An 18,488-nucleotide genomic window follows, 5' to 3' on the forward strand; every position below is an offset into this window, starting at 1 on the left:
AAAACTGTATTTATGATAATCCTCTTAATGTGTGGATAAAAACTGTATTTCTGATAATCCTCTTAATGTGTGGATAAAAACTGTATTTCTGATAATCCTCTTAATGTGTGGATAAAAACTGTATTTCTGATAATCCTTTTAATGTGTGGATAAAAACTGTATTTCTGATAATCCTTTTAATGTGTGGATAAAAACTGTATTTCTGATAATCCTCTTAATGTGTGGATAAAAACTGTATTTCTGATAACCCTCTTAATGTGTGGATTAAACATGTATTTCTGATAATGATTGACAGGACAAAAGCCAGAGAGTTTAGCATTTTCAATTGTCGGAGAGAAAAGCATATTGGAACATAATACTGATCCTTCTGCCTGGCACACTCAGGTTCTATATATCTATCTCTGGAACATAATACTGATCCTTCTGCCTGGAACACTCAGGTTCTATATACCTATCTCTGGAATAGAATACTGATCCTTCTGCCTGGAACACTCAGGTTCTATATACCTATCTCTGGAATAGAATACTGATCCTTCTGCCTGGAACACTCAGGTTCTATATACCTATCTCTGGAACAGAATACTGATCCTTCTGCCTAGAACACTCAGGTTCTATAAACCTATCTCTGGAATAGAATACTGATCCTTCTGCCTGGAACACTCAGGTTCTATATACCTATCTCTGGAATAGAATACTGATCCTTCTGCCTGGAACACTCAGGTTCTATATACCAATCTCTGGAATAGAATACTGATCCTTCTGCCTGGAACACTCAGGTTCTATATACCTATCTCTGGAATAGAATACTGATCCTTCTGCCTGGAACACTCAGGTTCTATATACCTATCTCTGGAACAGAATACTGATCCGTCTGCCTGGAACACTCAGGTTCTATAAACCTATCTCTGGAATAGAATACTGATCCTTCTGCCTAGAACACTCAGGTTCTATATACCTATCTCTGGAATAGAATACTGATCCTTCTGCCTGAAACACTCAGGTTCTATATACCTATATCTGGAACAGAATACTGATCCGTCTGCCTGGAACACTCAGGTTCTATAAACCTATACCTGGAATAGAATACTGATCCGTCTGCCTGGAACACTCAGGTTCTATAAACCTATCCCTGGAACAGAATACTGATCCGTCTGCCTGGAACACTCAGGTTCTATAAACCTATCTCTGGAATAGAATACTGATCCTTCTGCCTAGAACACTCAGGTTCTAACACACACCCTCTCCCCCCTCTCTAACACACACCCTCTCCTTCTCCCCCCTCTCTAACACACACCCTCTCCTTCTCCCCCTCCCTAACACACACCCTCTCCTTCTCCCCCCTCCCTAACACACACCCTCTCCCCCCTCCCTAACACACACCCTCTCCTTCTCCCCCCCCTCTCTAACACACACCCTCTCCTTCTCCCCCCTCTCTAACACACACCCTCTCCTTCTCCCCCCTCTCTAACACACACCCTCTCCTTCTCCCCCCCTCTCTAACACACACCCTCTCCTTCTCCCCCCCTCTCTAACACACACCCTCTCCTTCTCCCCCCCTCTCTAACACACACCCTCTCCTTCTCCCCCCCTCTCTAACACACACCCTCTCCTTCTCCCCCCCTCTCTAACACACACCCTCTCCTTCTCCCCCCCTCTCTAACACACACCCTCTCCTTCTCCCCCCCTCCCTAACACACACCCTCTCCCCCCTCCCTAACACACACCCTCTCCTTCTCCCCCCCCTCTCTAACACACACCCTCTCCTTCTCCCCCCTCTCTCTAACACACACCCTCTCCTTCTCCCCCCCCTCTCTAACACACACCCTCTCCTTCTCCCCCCTCTCTAACACACACCCTCTCCATCCGCCTACCTGTCTGCAGAGTGATGCGCTGAGTCCGTTGTACAGAGCCAGAGCTCCATCGTTCTTCACTACCTGCATGGCCATGCTCACCATCCCCATCTTCCCCTTCTGCTGGGTCTGCAGGTGGACCTACACACACACACACAATCACTATTTCATCAGCAACATCATCATTACAAATACGATCAATATACTGTATCTATCTGTATCCATTATCACAGTCAATCATCAGTGTGTATATTTTTTAGTGACTGTGGAACTGTCTCTCTCTCTCAGACAGACAGACAGAGACACACACTAGCGTGACAGACAAACAGAGACAGACACTAGCGTGACAGACAGACAGCAGCGTGACAGAAACACGCTGAGTGTTTATAGCTCAGCTGACCTGGTTGTAACTGTGGCGATGTGTGAGATCATACACGACGGCAGGAACAGGCGTGTCAATGTGACTTATGGTAGAGATAAATCTACACACACACCGCCGTGCACACACACACACACACACACACACACACACAGAGGAGCTGTCCTTGAGGTCTATTATAGTTACTGTCTATAGAGATAGTAGTATAATGTAGTAGTTACTGTGTATAGAGATAGTAGTACCATGTAATAGTAAAGTCTATAGAGATAATAGTATAATGTAGTGGTTGTGAGTCAGTGGAGATAGTAGTACCATGTAGTAGTGAGTCAGTGGAGATAGTAGTACCATGTAGTAGTGAAGCAGTGGAGATAGTAGTATAATGTAGTAGTGAGTCAGTGGAGATAGTAGTATAATGTAGTAGTAGTGAGATAGTGGAGATAGTAGTACCATGTAGTAGTTGTGAGATAGTGGAGATAGTAGTACCATGTAGTAGTAGTGAAGCAGTGGAGATAGTAGTATAATGTAGTAGTGAGTCAGTGGAGATAGTAGTACCATGTAGTAGTGAGTCAGTGGAGATAGTAGTATAATGTAGTAGTGAGTCAGTGGAGATAGTAGTACCATGTAGTAGTGAAGCAGTGGAGATAGTAGTATAATGTAGTAGTGAGTCAGTGGAGATAGTAGTATAATGTAGTAGTGAGTCAGTGGAGATAGTAGTACCATGTAGTAGTGAGTCAGTGGAGATAGTAGTACCATGTAGTAGTTGTGAGTCAGTGGAGATAGTAGTACCATGTAGTAGTGAGTCAGTGGAGATAGTAGTACCATGTAGTAGTGAGTCAGTGGAGATAGTAGTATAATGTAGTAGTAGTGAGTCAGTGGAGATAGTAGTACCATGTAGTAGTTGTGAGATAGTGGAGATAGTAGTACCATGTAGTAGTAGTGAAGCAGTGGAGATAGTAGTATAATGTAGTAGTGAGTCAGTGGAGATAGTAGTACCATGTAGTAGTGAGTCAGTGGAGATAGTAGTATAATGTAGTAGTGAGTCAGTGGAGATAGTAGTACCATGTAGTAGTGAGTCAGTGGAGATAGTAGTACCATGTAGTAGTGAGTCAGTGGAGATAGTAGTACCATGTAGTAGTGAGTCAGTGGAGATAGTAGTATAATGTAGTAGTGAGACAGTGGAGATAGTAGTATAATGTAGTAGTGAGTCAGTGGAGATAGTAGTATAATGTAGTAGTGAGTCAGTGGAGATAGTAGTACCATGTAGTAGTTGTGAGATAGTGGAGATAGTAGTACCATGTAGTAGTTGTGAGATAGTGGAGATAGTAGTACCATGTAGTAGTTGTGAGATAGTGGAGATAGTAGTATAATGTAGTAGTGAGTCAGTGGAGATAGTAGTATAATGTAGTAGTGAGTCAGTGGAGATAGTAGTATAATGTAGTAGTGAGTCCATGGAGATAGTAGTACCATGTAGTAGTTGTGAGTCAGTGGAGATAGTAGTACCATGTAGTAGTTGTGAGATAGTGGAGATAGTAGTACCATGTAGTAGTTGTGAGATAGTGGAGATAGTAGTACCATGTAGTAGTTGTGAGATAGTGGAGATAGTAGTATAATGTAGTAGTGAGTCAGTGGAGATAGTAGTATAATGTAGTAGTGAGTCAGTGGAGATAGTAGTATAATGTAGTAGTGAGTCAGTGGAGATAGTAGTATAATGTAGTAGTGAGTCAGTGGAGATAGTAGTACCATGTAGTAGTGAGTCAGTGGAGATAGTAGTACCATGTAGTAGTTGTGAGTCAGTGGAGATAGTAGTATAATGTAGTAGTGAGTCAGTGAGATAGTAGTACCATGTAGTAGTGAATCAGTGGAGATAGTAGTACCATGTAGTAGTGAGTCAGTGGAGATAGTAGTACCATGTAGTAGTGAGTCAGTGGAGATAGTAGTATAATGTAGTAGTGAGTCAGTGGAGATAGTAGTATAATGTAGTAGTGAGTCAGTGGAGATAGTAGTACCATGTAGTAGTGAGTCAGTGGAGATAGTAGTACCATGTAGTAGTTGTGAGTCAGTGGAGATAGTAGTACCATGTAGTAGTTGTGAGTCAGTGGAGATAGTAGTACCATGTAGTAGTTGTGAGTCAGTGGAGATAGTAGTACCATGTAGTTGTGAGTCAGTGGAGATAGCAGTACCATGTAGTAGTTGTGAGATAGTGGAGATAGTAGTACCATGTAGTAGTTGTGAGATAGTGGAGATAGTAGTACCATGTAGTAGTTGTGAGATAGTGGAGATAGTAGTATAATGTAGTAGTGAGTCAGTGGAGATAGTAGTATAATGTAGTAGTGAGTCAGTGGAGATAGTAGTACCATGTAGTAGTGAAGCAGTGGAGATAGTAGTATAATGTAGTAGTGAAGCAGTGGAGATAGTAGTACAATGTAGTAGTGAGTCAGTGGAGATAGTAGTACCATGTAGTAGTGAAGCAGTGGAGATAGTAGTATAATGTAGTAGTGAGTCAGTGGAGATAGTAGTACCATGTAGTAGTGAGTCAGTGGAGATAGTAGTACCATGTAGTAGTGAGTCAGTGGAGATAGTAGTATAATGTAGTAGTGAGTCAGTGGAGATAGTAGTATAATGTAGTAGTGAGTCAGTGGAGATAGTAGTACCATGTAGTAGTGAAGCAGTGGAGATAGTAGTATAATGTAGTAGTGAGTCAGTGGAGATAGTAGTATAATGTAGTAGTGAGTCAGTGGAGATAGTAGTACCATGTAGTAGTTGTGAGATAGTGGAGATAGTAGTATAATGTAGTAGTTGTGAGATAGTGGAGATAGTAGTACCATGTAGTAGTGAGTCAGTGGAGATAGTAGTATAATGTAGTTGTTAGTCAGTGGAGATAGTAGTACCATGTAGTAGTTGTGAGATAGTGGAGATAGTAGTACCATGTAGTAGTTGTGAGATAGTAGAGATAGTAGTATAATGTAGTAGTGAGTCAGTGGAGATAGTAGTATAATGTAGTAGTGAGTCAGTGGAGATAGTAGTATAATGTAGTAGTGAGTCAGTGGAGATAGTAGTATAATGTAGTAGTGAGTCAGTGGAGATAGTAGTACCATGTAGTAGTTGTGAGATAGTAGAGATAGTAGTACCATGTAGTAGTTGTGAGATAGTGGAGATAGTAGTACCATGTAGTAGTGAGTCAGTGGAGATAGTAGTACCATGTAGTAGTTGTGAGTCAGTGGAGATAGTAGTACCATGTAGTTGTGAGTCAGTGGAGATAGTAGTACCATGTAGTTGTGAGTCAGTGGAGATAGTAGTACCATGTAGTAGTGAGTCAGTGGAGATAGTAGTATAATGTAGTAGTGAGTCAGTGGAGATAGTAGTATAATGTAGTAGTGAGTCCATGGAGATAGTAGTACCATGTAGTAGTTGTGAGTCAGTGGAGATAGTAGTACCATGTAGTAGTTGTGAGATAGTGGAGATAGTAGTACCATGTAGTAGTTGTGAGATAGTGGAGATAGTAGTATAATGTAGTAGTGAGTCAGTGGAGATAGTAGTATAATGTAGTAGTGAGTCAGTGGAGATAGTAGTATAATGTAGTAGTGAGTCCATGGAGATAGTAGTACCATGTAGTAGTGAGTCAGTGGAGATAGTAGTACCATGTAGTAGTGAGTCAGTGGAGATAGTAGTATAATGTAGTAGTGAGTCAGTGGATAGTAGTACCATGTAGTAGTTGTGAGTCAGTGGAGATAGTAGTATAATGTAGTAGTTGTGAGATAGTGGAGATAGTAGTACCATGTAGTAGTTGTGAGTCAGTGGAGATAGTAGTACCATGTAGTAGTTGTGAGATAGTGGAGATAGTAGTACCATGTAGTAGTTGTGAGATAGTGGAGATAGTAGTATAATGTAGTAGTTGTGAGATAGTGGAGATAGTAGTACCATGTAGTAGTTGTGAGTCAGTGGAGATAGTAGTACCATGTAGTAGTTGTGAGATAGTGGAGATAGTAGTACCATGTAGTAGTTGTGAGATAGTGGAGATAGTAGTACCATGTAGTAGTTGTGAGATAGTGGAGATAGTAGTATAATGTAGTAGTGAGTCAGTGGAGATAGTAGTACCATGTAGTAGTGAGTCAGTGGAGATAGTAGTATAATGTAGTAGTGAGTCAGTGGAGATAGTAGTATAATGTAGTAGTGAGTCAGTGGAGATAGTAGTACCATGTAGTAGTTGTGAGATAGTGGAGATAGTAGTATAATGTAGTTGTGAGATAGTGGAGAGAGCTGTAGATATGGTTGTGACAGTTGTAGTCGTAGCAGTAGTTGGGATGTCACAATTACTGACATTCTCCTGTGTGTACAGGGAACAGGTTTTTGTAGGTAATTCTGACTTCCTTTGAACTCTCTCTCTCTCTCTCTCTCTCTCTCTCTCTCTCCCTCCCTCCCTCCCTCCCTCCCTAAGTCTCTCTCTGACAGGGTAATGTATTGTTCTTCTCAGAGGGCTTTTTATCGACTGGGCTCTGCTCCATGTGTGGCCTCCATCCGGCCAATCACGTCTCTCGCTCCCACCGGCTTATCAGAACTGTTTGAGCTCAAAGGCCGCCGAGGCCTTCAACCATGGACCACAAACAATCTCTCTTTCTCGCTCTGTAGCTTTCTCTCTCTCTCTCCCTCGCTCTCTCTCTCAGTCCATCTCTCTTTCTCATTCTCTATTTCATTATTTTTCCTTCCCTCTTTCTCTCCATCATCCACTCCCTCTCGCTAACTGGAAATAACACACACACACACACACACACACACACACACACACACACACACACACACACCCTGGTGTGAGTAGATAATAATTCACACCCAGAGTACAGATACAGATAGCTGGTTGCTGCAGGACCTGGCTGGTACTCAATAACCTCTCCAGTCAGGACACAGTGCAACGAGTGAACGACTGAACCAACTAATAAAACTGAAAGTGCATGAATGACCGAAGGAATGAACAAACTAAATAACTCATTCATTAAATAACTAACAAATAAGTGAGTGAGTTCGCTGACTATCTTCTCTGATGACTAGAGAAGATAGTCAGAATATAGTAAGTATCTTCTCTAATGACACTGAAAGTCAAAAATGCAGAGCTGGGGCCTTTTCCAAAAAGAAAAAGTCTGCATTGAACCTCTAACCTCCAGCTAGTCCTGAGTCACATCACAAACACACCGTTCCATTGTTACAGTCATGACTCAATAGCTTCTAATACTGATAGGAAGACAATGTCAGAACTTAGATGTGGGTGCTAAGTTGTTTCAAGTTACACACACACACACACACACACACACACACACACACACACACACACACACACACACACACACACACACACACACGAGATCCAGATCCTCCCCTCAGGTAGCAGAGAGAGGTGGGGTGTTACTAGGACAACTGACTTCATGCCAGACTAAACAGACGTAGTAACAACAGTATGTTGTTGGAACCAGGTCAGAGAGGAGAGGCACGGCTTCAGGAGAACAAACTGCTGCTGATTCTGATCGTTCTGATTGGCCTCCGCAGTGCACACACAGGTTGTTCATCCTTCTCACCGCCGTCAGAGAGACGACAGGGAAGGAACCACCATGTACCCACCTCTAGGCTGCTATACATAGAATGACAAACCAAATAAATAGCCTAGCGTTTTTCATGGACTATTTGTGGTAATTAAATAGAATTTATTTAGAATTTATCAGAATACATTTTCCAGAAATAGTTTGAGATCTATGTATTCTCAAATTGAAAAAAGTGAGAGGGCGCCACTCTCCAGCACTCCGACAGGCATGGTTAGCTTCAGGACAAGAGGAGAAGCTGGGCTAGGCATGGCTAGCTTCAGGACAAGAGGAGACGTAAGGTTAGGCATGGCTAGCTTCAGGACAAGAGGAGAAGCTAGGCTAGGCATGGCTAGCTTCAGGACAAGAGGAGAAGCTAGGCTAGGCATGGCTAGCTTCAGGACAAGAGGAGAAGCTAGGCTAGGCATGGCTAGCTTCAGGACAAGAGGAGAAGCTAGGCTAGGCATGGCTAGCTTCAGGACAAGAGGAGAAGCTAGGCTAGGCATGGCTAGCTTCAGGACAAGAGGAGAAGCTAGGCTAGGCATGGCTAGCTTCAGGACAAGAGGAGAAGCTAGGCTAGGCATGGCTAGCTTCAGGACAAGAGGGGAAGCTAGGCTAGGCATGGCTAGCTTCAGGACAAGAGGAGATACTAGGCTAGGCATGGCTAGCTTCAGGACAAGAGGAGAAGCTAGGCTAGGCATGGTTAGCTTCAGGACAAGAGGAGAAGCTAGGCTAGGCATGGCTAGCTTCAGGACAAGAGGAGAAGCTAGGCCAGGCATGGTTAGCTTCAGGACAAGAGGAGAAGCTAGGCCAGGCATGGTTAGCTTCAGGACAAGAGGAGACGTAAGGTTAGGCATGGCTAGCTTCAGGACAAGAGGAGAAGCTAGGCTAGGCATGGTTAGCTTCAGGACAAGAGGAGACATAAGATTAGGCGTGGCTAGCTTCAGGACAAGAGGAGAAGCTAGGCTAGGCATGGTTAGCTTCAGGACAAGAGGAGAAGATAGGCTAGGCATGGCTAACTTCAGGACAAGAGGGGAAGCTAGGCTAGGCATGGTTAGCTTCAGGACAAGAGGAGAAGCTAGGCTAGGCATGGCTAGCTTCAGGACAAGAGGAGAAGCTAGGCTAGGCATGGCTAGCTTCAGGACAAGAGGAGAAGCTAGGCTAGGCATGGCTAGCTTCAGGAGAAGAAGAGAAGCTAGGCTAGGCATGGCTAGCTTCAGGAGAAGAAGAGAAGCTAGGCTAGGCATGGCTAGCTTCAGGACAAGAGGAGAAGCTAGGCTAGGCATGGCTAGCTTCAGGACAAGAGGAGAAGCTAGGCTAGGCATGGCTAGCTTCAGGACAAGAGGAGAAGCTAGGCTAGGCATGGCTAGCTTCAGGACAAGAGGAGAAGCTAGGCTAGGCATGGCTAGCTTCAGGACAAGAGGAGAAGCTAGGCTAGGCATGGCTAGCTTCAGGAGAAGAAGAGAAGCTAGGCTAGGCATGGCTAGCTTCAGGAGAAGAAGAGAAGCTAGGCTAGGCATGGCTAGCTTCAGGACAAGAGGAGAAGCTAGGCTAGGCATGGCTAGCTTCAGGACAAGAGGAGAAGCTAGGCTAGGCATGGCTAGCTTCAGGAGAAGAAGAGAAGCTAGGCTAGGCATGGCTAGCTTCAGGAGAAGAAGAGAAGCTAGGCTAGGCATGGCTAGCTTCAGGACAAGAGGAGAAGCTAGGCTAGGCATGGCTAGCTTCAGGACAAGAGGAGAAGCTAGGCTAGGCATGGCTAGCTTCAGGACAAGAGGAGAAGCTAGGCTAGGCATGGCTAGCTTCAGGACAAGAGGAGAAGCTAGGCTAGGCATGGCTAGCTTCAGGACAAGAGGAGAAGCTAGGCTAGGCATGGCTAGCTTCAGGACAAGAGGAGAAGCTAGGCTAGGCATGGCTAGCTTCAGGACAAGAGGGGAAGCTAGGCTAGGCATGGCTAGCTTCAGGACAAGAGGAGATGCTAGGCTAGGCATGGCTAGCTTCAGGACAAGAGGAGAAGCTAGGCTAGGCATGGTTAGCTTCAGGACAAGAAGAGAAGCTAGGCTAGGCATGGCTAGCTTCAGGACAAGAGGAGAAGCTAGGCCAGGCATGGTTAGCTTCAGGACAAGAGGAGAAGCTAGGCCAGGCATGGTTAGCTTCAGGACAAGAGGAGACGTAAGGTTAGGCATGGCTAGCTTCAGGACAAGAGGAGAAGCTAGGCTAGGCATGGTTAGCTTCAGGACAAGAGGAGACATAAGATTAGGCGTGGCTAGCTTCAGGACAAGAGGAGAAGCTAGGCTAGGCATGGTTAGCTTCAGGACAAGAGGAGAAGATAGGCTAGGCATGGCTAACTTCAGGACAAGAGGGGAAGCTAGGCTAGGCATGGTTAGCTTCAGGACAAGAGGAGAAGCTAGGCTAGGCATGGCTAGCTTCAGGACAAGAGGAGAAGCTAGGCTAGGCATGGCTAGCTTCAGGACAAGAGGAGAAGCTAGGCTAGGCATGGCTAGCTTCAGGAGAAGAAGAGAAGCTAGGCTAGGCATGGCTAGCTTCAGGAGAAGAAGAGAAGCTAGGCTAGGCATGGCTAGCTTCAGGAGAAGAGAAGACGCTAGGCTAGGCATGGCTAGCTTCAGGAGAAGAGGAGACGCTAGGCTAGGCATGGATAGCTTCAGAAGAAGAAGAGAAGCTAGGCTAGGCATGGCTAGCTTCAGGACAAGAGGAGAAGCTAGGCTAGAGTCATATACAATGGACAAAACATGAATAACTCATTCCATTAAACAGACTGACCAGGTGAATCCAGGTGAAAGCTATGATCCCCTATTGATACCACTTGTTAAATTCACTTCAAATCAGTGTAGATGAAAGGGAGGAAAACATGTTAAAGCAGGATTTCTAAGCCTTGAGGCAATTGAGACATAGATTGTTTTATGTTGTGCCATTCAGAGGGTGAATCGGCAAGACAAAACATTTGTGCCTTTGAACGGGGTGTGGTAGTCCGTTGTCGGTTTGATAAGGTATCACTTGATAAGTGATAATGTACACTTCCGTGTTGTGCTGTGTATTTCTGATAGCTTTTTATAACTACGAAGATGTTCAGTGAAACCAGATATGCCATTTGTTGACAACACAACACTTGGATACACATTATGCAGAATGTTAATCAATAAAAAACGTATGTAAAATTCACTGCTATATTTTGCTTGTTTCCAGCGGGTTATTTCAGAGGGAACTGTCAGAGGCTCTCCTATTGTGACATCACCAACAGTTTGAGAGTGAAGGCAACTAACATGGCTTCTAAAGCCTGACCCAACTCTCTCAACAGATGGCTCTGGGCATGGCTCGCTTCAGAGGACGAATGCTTCATCCACATCTTGTTTGTCTTGTTCTGGCAGGTTTGTCAACTCTTCAGATCTCCCTGAGGATTATGCATCTCTCTCTCTCTCTGCACCAGCCTACAGGATACACCAGGATGGATGGATCCCCATCTATTCTAGACATCCAGATGACCCTGGCCTGTACATGCTCTATGACATTTGTGTATGTGTGTGTGTGCTATATGGGTGTGTGTGTGGGACTCTCCAACAAAGTAATTATACACCTTTAGACTTTTCTAAGTAGGCGAGTTGAGACAGGCTGTCTAGGCCACACTATCAACACACACACACACCTCTGTCCAACACTAGCTCCTCCCACTAACCTTTCACCTCTGTCCAACACTAGCACTTCCCACTACCCTCTGTCCAACACTAGCTCCTCCCACTACCCTCTGTCCAACACTAGCTCCTCCCACTACCCTCTGTCCAACACTAGCTCCTCCCACTACCCTCTGTCCAACACTAGCTCCACCCACTACCCTCTGTCCAACACTAGCTCCTCCCACTACCCTCTGTCCAACACTAGCTCCTCCCACTACCCTCTGTCCAACACTAGCTCTTCCCACTACCCTCTGTCCAACACTAGCTCCTCCCACTACCTTCTGTCCAACACTAGCTCCTCCCACTACCCTCTGTCCAACACTAGCTCCTCCCACTACCCTCTGTCCAACAATAGCTCCTCCCTCTACCCTCTGTCCAACACTAGCTCCTCCCTCTACCCTCTGTCCAACACTAGCTCCTCCCTCTACCCTCTGTCCAACACTAGCTCCTCCCTCTACCCTCTGTCCAACACTAGCTCCTCCCTCTACCCTCTGTCCAACACTAGCTCCACCCACTACCCTCTGTCCAACACTAGCTCCTCCTACTACCCTCTGTCCAACACTAGCTCCACCCACTACCCTCTGTCCAACACTAGCTCCTCCCTCTACCCTCTGTCCAACACTAGCTCCTCCCTCTACCCTCTGTCCAACACTAGCTCCTCCCTCTACCCTCTGTCCAACACTAGCTCCTCCCACTACCCATACAGATACAGCGATCGAAGGGAAAGCATCTAGAGCAGGGTTTGAACCAGCAACCCTGCAGTTACAGGCCTGCCAGGTGGACTACCACCGGTGCCATAAAGGCCCAGACCTCTTCGTACACTCCAACACAGAGACGCTACACACAGGAAGCCCTAGAGCTAACAGCTGCTTTAAGACTGCTAGTTAGCACTGTAATTCCATACCATGTCTATATAATTATACTACACACTGACCTCCTTGTATGCATCTGTCATTCTGTTGCCTGTTACACTACAGAACCACAACCGTACTGTACTGGCTCTGGTCTTTTTCTTCCCTTTCCAGGACTGTTCCAGAAACTATGGATGCATAGTCCCGTACAGTTCAGCTTGGACGTGCAGTGTTAATCAGGCTTGTTAATATAGCCTACACACGCTATACCGCACACAGGCCTACTGTAGAGTTAGGATATGTCATTCTGTGTGTGCTATTCTTGACTTCAGGATGACCCTGGTGTGAACATGCTCAATGACAACAGTAGAGCATGTGGCTACTACTACTGTAAGTTATCCGTAATATGAGACGGCTATAGCGCTACAGTTCGACTAGGCCTAACCCTGTTTACTCTGCACCGTAACGGCGCGGTTAGCCGGTCAGTGAACTTGGGGGATTCGCTCATAACGAGGCCGACCACTGCTTCCCGTACCCGCGCGGGACACAGGCTATACACACACACACACACTCATGTCACTAGGCTAGACGAGAGAGAGAGAGAGAGAAAACGATTCTACAACTTTAATTGTCTGTCCTATTTTCTCCAATCATCAGCAGGGCGCTGTGTTCAGTTTGGACAGATCCCAGTAGCCCGTTTAGTCTTTTATAAGATAGGATGAAATGAGGGCAGTTGTTGTCCCTAGTTTCCCAGGTAAACAGCTGGCTGACCAGCGGGCCTGCAGCCTCCGTAAGGTCGGCTATAATCCTGCTAGAGGGTTATATGGTTCTCGCTCCAGCACTTACTTTGATGAGATCCAGAGGGTGGGTGCAACAGGCAGCCCCACAGGAGGCGAGCCCCCCAAAATACCACCGCGACATCCGTTTATCGGTCATATTCCCCCCTGTCTTTATATAGTCCTACTGCTCTTCACTGAGTCCAATTCGATCCAGTCCAACAACGCAGCTGGCCAAGCTTCCTTTCCGCCTCGACACGCAAGCAGGTCGGCGCAGCAGTCTGTGCTTTCTGGTCCTCTCTCTCTCCGCGGGTCGAATGGAGGATAACCTCGTTAAACTTCAAATTTGCCGACGCCACCGACGGACTTTGGGTTCCGGTGCACGCACACACACGCAAACCACATCGTGCGTGTGTGTGTGTAAGCAATTTTACAGAACGCGTGATAGGAAATGGATCGACAGAAAGACAAGAGGGGAGTCGCAGTGAGTGCACGCGCAGCCAATTGCTACCCCGGGCTGAGGAACTGCCTCCTAGTGCTCTAGCTAGCCAGACTAAAAGGTCGCCGCTCGACTATTTATTTTCTGCAGGTTGTTTTTGTAAACGTCAAAACTGAAAAAGTCCCCGGTTTCTCTAGTCTACGCTACAGAGAGGATGCCCGTTGTGAAACGCCCCTCGTTGTTGTTAAAGAGACAGTGCACCCTCAAGTAGGCAGCTACCCAACCAGACACAGTGTACACGTACTCTGTCGCTTTAAGGGAAACAATGTCCAACATTCTCCAGCGAGGAAACTTTCTTTTTCAACGGACTCAAGCGCCGATACATTGTATCCGTGATAACGAATGGTTAGATGAAACCATTTGAAACTGGTTACAAAGTATCTATTCTGCTGTTGTTTCTCGCACTCTCTGGCATTGCTTTTGACCGAGAGCTGTTCGTGTCACAGATGCAATAACATCCGCATTGACTGTAGCCAAAATGTAACCCATTAAACGTATATTTTTCAAAGCAGTGGTCACTTGGCATCCTGTTGGCGAGCGCTAGACAATACCTAGAGCCATTTCTCAGAAGGCGACTAAAACAACACATAACCATGTAAAAGTACAACTTGACATCTTATATCAAACACTTCAACGTGTTTAAAAGCCACCGTTGTTCCAGAATGCCTCTATGTAATGCTGACCTCGCGCCAGGAGGAGTTTGCCAACTCGCCTCGCATTCCCCAGGACAAATACTCATCAGAACATTGTTAAAGAGTCACACAGAAGGCCACATGCCCTGTGTTTAAATATACACTTTATATTAGTAATTGTGTGTGTGTGTGTGTGGCATAGAGGTGGTGGTGCAAGTTGACCCAATCTGTGTGTGTGCACGCTTCTGACTTGGTTGGAATCTCTTTGCGCACTGTAACATTCCTGTCTGGTGCAAAGAGTGCTTCTAAGCGCTGGAACTTTGGTCCCGGTCCAAATTAACATGCTCGCCCTTACACACACATACTTGTATTAAGGTCACAACATTGAATAGCCTAAGCATATAGCATTTGATAGGCATTTTCAACCAAAAATGTAATTTCCATGTCTTGTGCTCATAAGTAGACTAGTTAACGTGTATCTTCTTTGCTTCCCTGAACATAGAACAACTCACTACGGAATGTGATCCTTAAAACCCCCATGCCGTTTCAGTAATGGAGACGCTTGTCCAGTAGGGGATGCATCTCAATAGTCTAGCTTGGCTTCCTAACCTTTTCTGTCTCCTTTCCTTCATCTGCATAGAACATGAGATAACTTGACAAATGCCCATTAGCCATCCTTCACATTGCTATCTGTGTGCTATCCTATCTTGTGTATTGAGATCAGCACAAAGGCAAGCGGAGAGACAAGGAGAGTAAGCCACTAGACTATTGAGATACACCCGCTCTCTCTGTGGGAAAGATGACTTTGTTCCTGTGAAAAATACACATCTACTGCCCCCTTGTGGATATATAGGGGAACTGTAGTTTGGTTTAGGTCTTCCCTGTAGATATTGTCACAGAAACAGTCAAAGTGTAAAAGCACAATTGTCTTTGCCATTCTATGCGTTGATTGCTGATAGTAGTTCCACAACATGGCTGCTGTTCATTTCTCAGATATACCACATGTTAGGCTCCCGAGTGGAGCAGCAGTCTAAGGCACATGAATCAGATATACCACATGTTGGGCTCCCAGGTGGAGCAGCAGTCTTAGGCACTTCATCTCAGTGCTTGAGGTGTCACTACAGACACCCTGGTTTGATTCCAGGCTGTTTCACAACCGGCTGTGATTGGGAGTACCATAGGGCGGTGCACAATTGGCCCAGCGTCGTCCATCATTGTTAATAAGAATTTGTTCTTAACTGACTTGCCTAGTTAAATAAAGGGGGGTTAGTTTTTTTAAAGCACTTTGAGACCCAGAGGAAAGCACCAGACCTTTAAAAAATATATATATTCAAGCTTTATTTAAGTAGGCAAGTCAGTTCAGAAACTTTTCTTATTTACAATGACGGCCTACCAAAAGGCAAAAGGCCTCCTGCGGGGACGGGGGCTGCGATTAAAAATAAAAATATAGGACAAAACACACATAGCAACCAGACACCACAACACTATATAAAGAGAGACCTAATACAGCAAGATAGCATGGCAGCAACACATGACAACACATCATGGTACCAACACAACATGGCATCAACACAACATGGCATCAACACAACATGGCAGCAGCACAACATGGTAGCAGCATAAAACATGGTACAAACATTATTTGGCACAGACAACAGCACAAAGGCAAGAAGATAGAGACATCAATACATCACGTGAATCAGCCACAACTGTCAGTAAGAGTGTCCATGATTGATTCCTTGAATGAAGAGATGGAGGTTGGGCTAGAAGCTGTTTGGAAGCCTCTTGGACCTAGAATTTGCTCCGGTACCGCTTGCCGTTCGGTAGCAGAGAGAACAGTCTATGACTGGAGTCTTTGACAATTTTTTATTCCTTCCTCTGACACCGCCTGGTTTAGAGGTCATGAATGGCAGGAAGCTTGGCCCCAATGATGTACTGGGCCGTTCACACCACCCTCTGTAGTGCCTTGCGGTCTGAGGCCGAGCCGTTGCCATACCAGGCAGTGATGCAACCCGTCAGGATGCTCTCGATGGTGCAGCTGTAAAACCTTTTGAGGCTCTTCGGACCCATGTTAAATCTTTTCAGTCTCCTGAGGGGGAATATGTTTTGTAATGCCCTCTTCACGACTGTCTTGGTGTGCTTGGACCATGTTAGTTTGTTGGTGATGTGGACGCCAAAGAACTTGAAGCTTTCAACCTGCTCCACTACAGCCCCGTTGATGAGAATGGGGGCGTGCTCTGTCCTCTTTTTCATGTAGTCCACAATCATCTCCTTTGTCTTGATTACGGTGAGGGAGAGGTTGTTGTCCTTGCACCACACAGGCAGGTCTCTGACCTCCTCCCTATAGGCTGTCTCATCGTTGTCGGTGATCAGGCAGACCACTGTTGTGTCATCAGCAAACTTAATGATGGTGTTGGAGTTGTGCCTGGACGTGCAGTCATGAGTGAACAGGGAGTACAGGAGGGGACTGAGCACGCACCCCTGAAGGGTCACCGTGTTGAGGATCAGCATGGTGGATGTGTTGTTCCCTACCCTTACCACCTGGGGGCAGCCCATCAGGAAGTCCAGGTTCCAGTTGCAGAGGGAGGTGTTTAGTCCCAGGGTCCTTAGCTTAGTGATGAGCTTTGAGGGCACTATGGTGTTGAACGCTGAGCTGTAGTCAATGAATAGCATTCTCACATAGGTGTTCCTTTTGTCCAGGTGTGAAAGGGCAGTGTGGAATGCAATAGAGATTGCATCATCTTTGGATCTGTTGGTGCGGTATGCAAATTGGAATGGGTCTAGTGTTTCTGGGATAATGGTTTTGATGTGAGCCATGACCAGCCTTTCAAGCATTTCATTGCTACAGACGTGAGTGCTATGGGTCGGTAGTAATTTAGGCAGGTTACCTTAGTGTTCTTGGGCACTGGGACTATGGTGGTCTGCTTGAAACATGTTGGTATTACAGACTCAGACAGGGAGAGGTTGAAAATGTCAGTGAAGACACTTGCTATTTGGTCAGCGCATGGTCGGAGTACAGGTCCTGGTTATTCGTCTGGCCCAGCAGCCTTGTGAATGTTGATCTGTTTAAAGATCTTACTCACATCGGCTGCGGAGAGCGTGATCACACAGTCGTCTGGAACAGCTGATGCTCTCATGCATGTTTCAGTGTTACTTGCCTCGAAGTGAGCATAGAAGTTATTTTGCTCATCTGGTATGCTCGTGTCACTGGGCAGCTCTCGGCTGTGCTTCCCTTTGTAGTCTGTAATAGTTTGCAAGCCCTGCCACATCCGACGAGCGTCGGAGCTGTTGCCATCTTCGTTGCACTTATTGATAAAGCCAGTGACTGATGTGGTGTACACCTCAATGTCATCAGAAGAATCCCGGAACATGTTCCAGTCTGTGATAGCAAAACAGTCCTGTAGTTTAGCATCTGCTTCATATGACCACATTTTTATAGTCCGAGTCACTGGTGCTTCCTGTTTTAACTCTTGCTTGTAAGCAGGAATCAGGAGGATAGAGTAATGGTCAGATTTGCCAAATGGAGGGTGAGGGAGAGCTTTGTACGTGTCTCTGTGTGTGGAGTAAAGGTGGTCTAGAATTCTTTCCCCTCTGGTTGCACATTTAACATGTTGATAGAAATGAGGTAAAACTGATTTAAGTTTCCCTGCATTAAAGTCACCGGCCACTAGGAGCGCCACCTCTGGATGAGCGTTTTCCTGTTTGCTTATGACGGAATACAGCTCATTGAGTGTGGTTTTACTGCCAGCCTCAGTCTGTTGTGGTATGTAAACAGCTACGAAAAATACAGATGAAAATCCTCTGGGTAAATAGTGTGGTCTACAGCTTGTCATAAGGTACTTTACCTCAGGTGAGCAAAACCTTGAGACTTCCTTAGATATCGTGCACCAGCTGTTGTTTACATAAATGCAGAGGCCCTCCCATGTCTTACCAGAGGCTGCTGTTCTTTCCTGCAGATAGAGTGTATAACCTTTATGTTCTTAATTTCGTCGTACGTCTACGACTCGGTGGAACATAAGATATTAAAATGTATAATGTCCCGTTGGTAGGATATGTTAGTACACGCTTTCAGTTTGTCCCATTTATTTCCCAGTGATTGAACGTTAGCTAGCAGAACGGAAGGCAAGGGCAGATTAGCCACTCGTCACTTAATCCTCACAAGGCATCCTGATCTTTTCCGCAAAACCCTACGTTTCCTTTTCCAGCGAATCACGGGGATTTGGCCTGGTCGGGTGTCTGTAGTATATCCCT

The 18,488-nt window shown here is 45.6% G+C and overlaps 1 protein-coding gene across 1 annotated transcript in view; it reads right to left on the reverse strand.

Moving 5' to 3' along the window:
• Positions 1-13,750, reverse strand: part of LOC129839429 (mitochondrial dicarboxylate carrier-like) — a 21,206-nt gene extending 7,456 nt beyond the window's left edge. Inside the window, exons 1-2 of the mRNA XM_055906883.1 lie at positions 13,177-13,750; positions 1,872-1,991 (exon numbers count right to left, since the gene is read on the reverse strand). Coding sequence (XP_055762858.1) covers positions 1,872-1,991; positions 13,177-13,266 — 210 coding nt within the window. The 5' untranslated portion in view covers positions 13,267-13,750. The remainder of the gene's footprint in view (positions 1-1,871; positions 1,992-13,176) is intronic.
• Positions 13,751-18,488: the final 4,738 nt, after the last annotated feature.

This window comes from Salvelinus fontinalis, chromosome 40 (genome assembly GCF_029448725.1).
Source record: "Salvelinus fontinalis isolate EN_2023a chromosome 40, ASM2944872v1, whole genome shotgun sequence".
In the NCBI taxonomy this organism is placed as follows: domain Eukaryota; kingdom Metazoa; phylum Chordata; class Actinopteri; order Salmoniformes; family Salmonidae; genus Salvelinus; species Salvelinus fontinalis.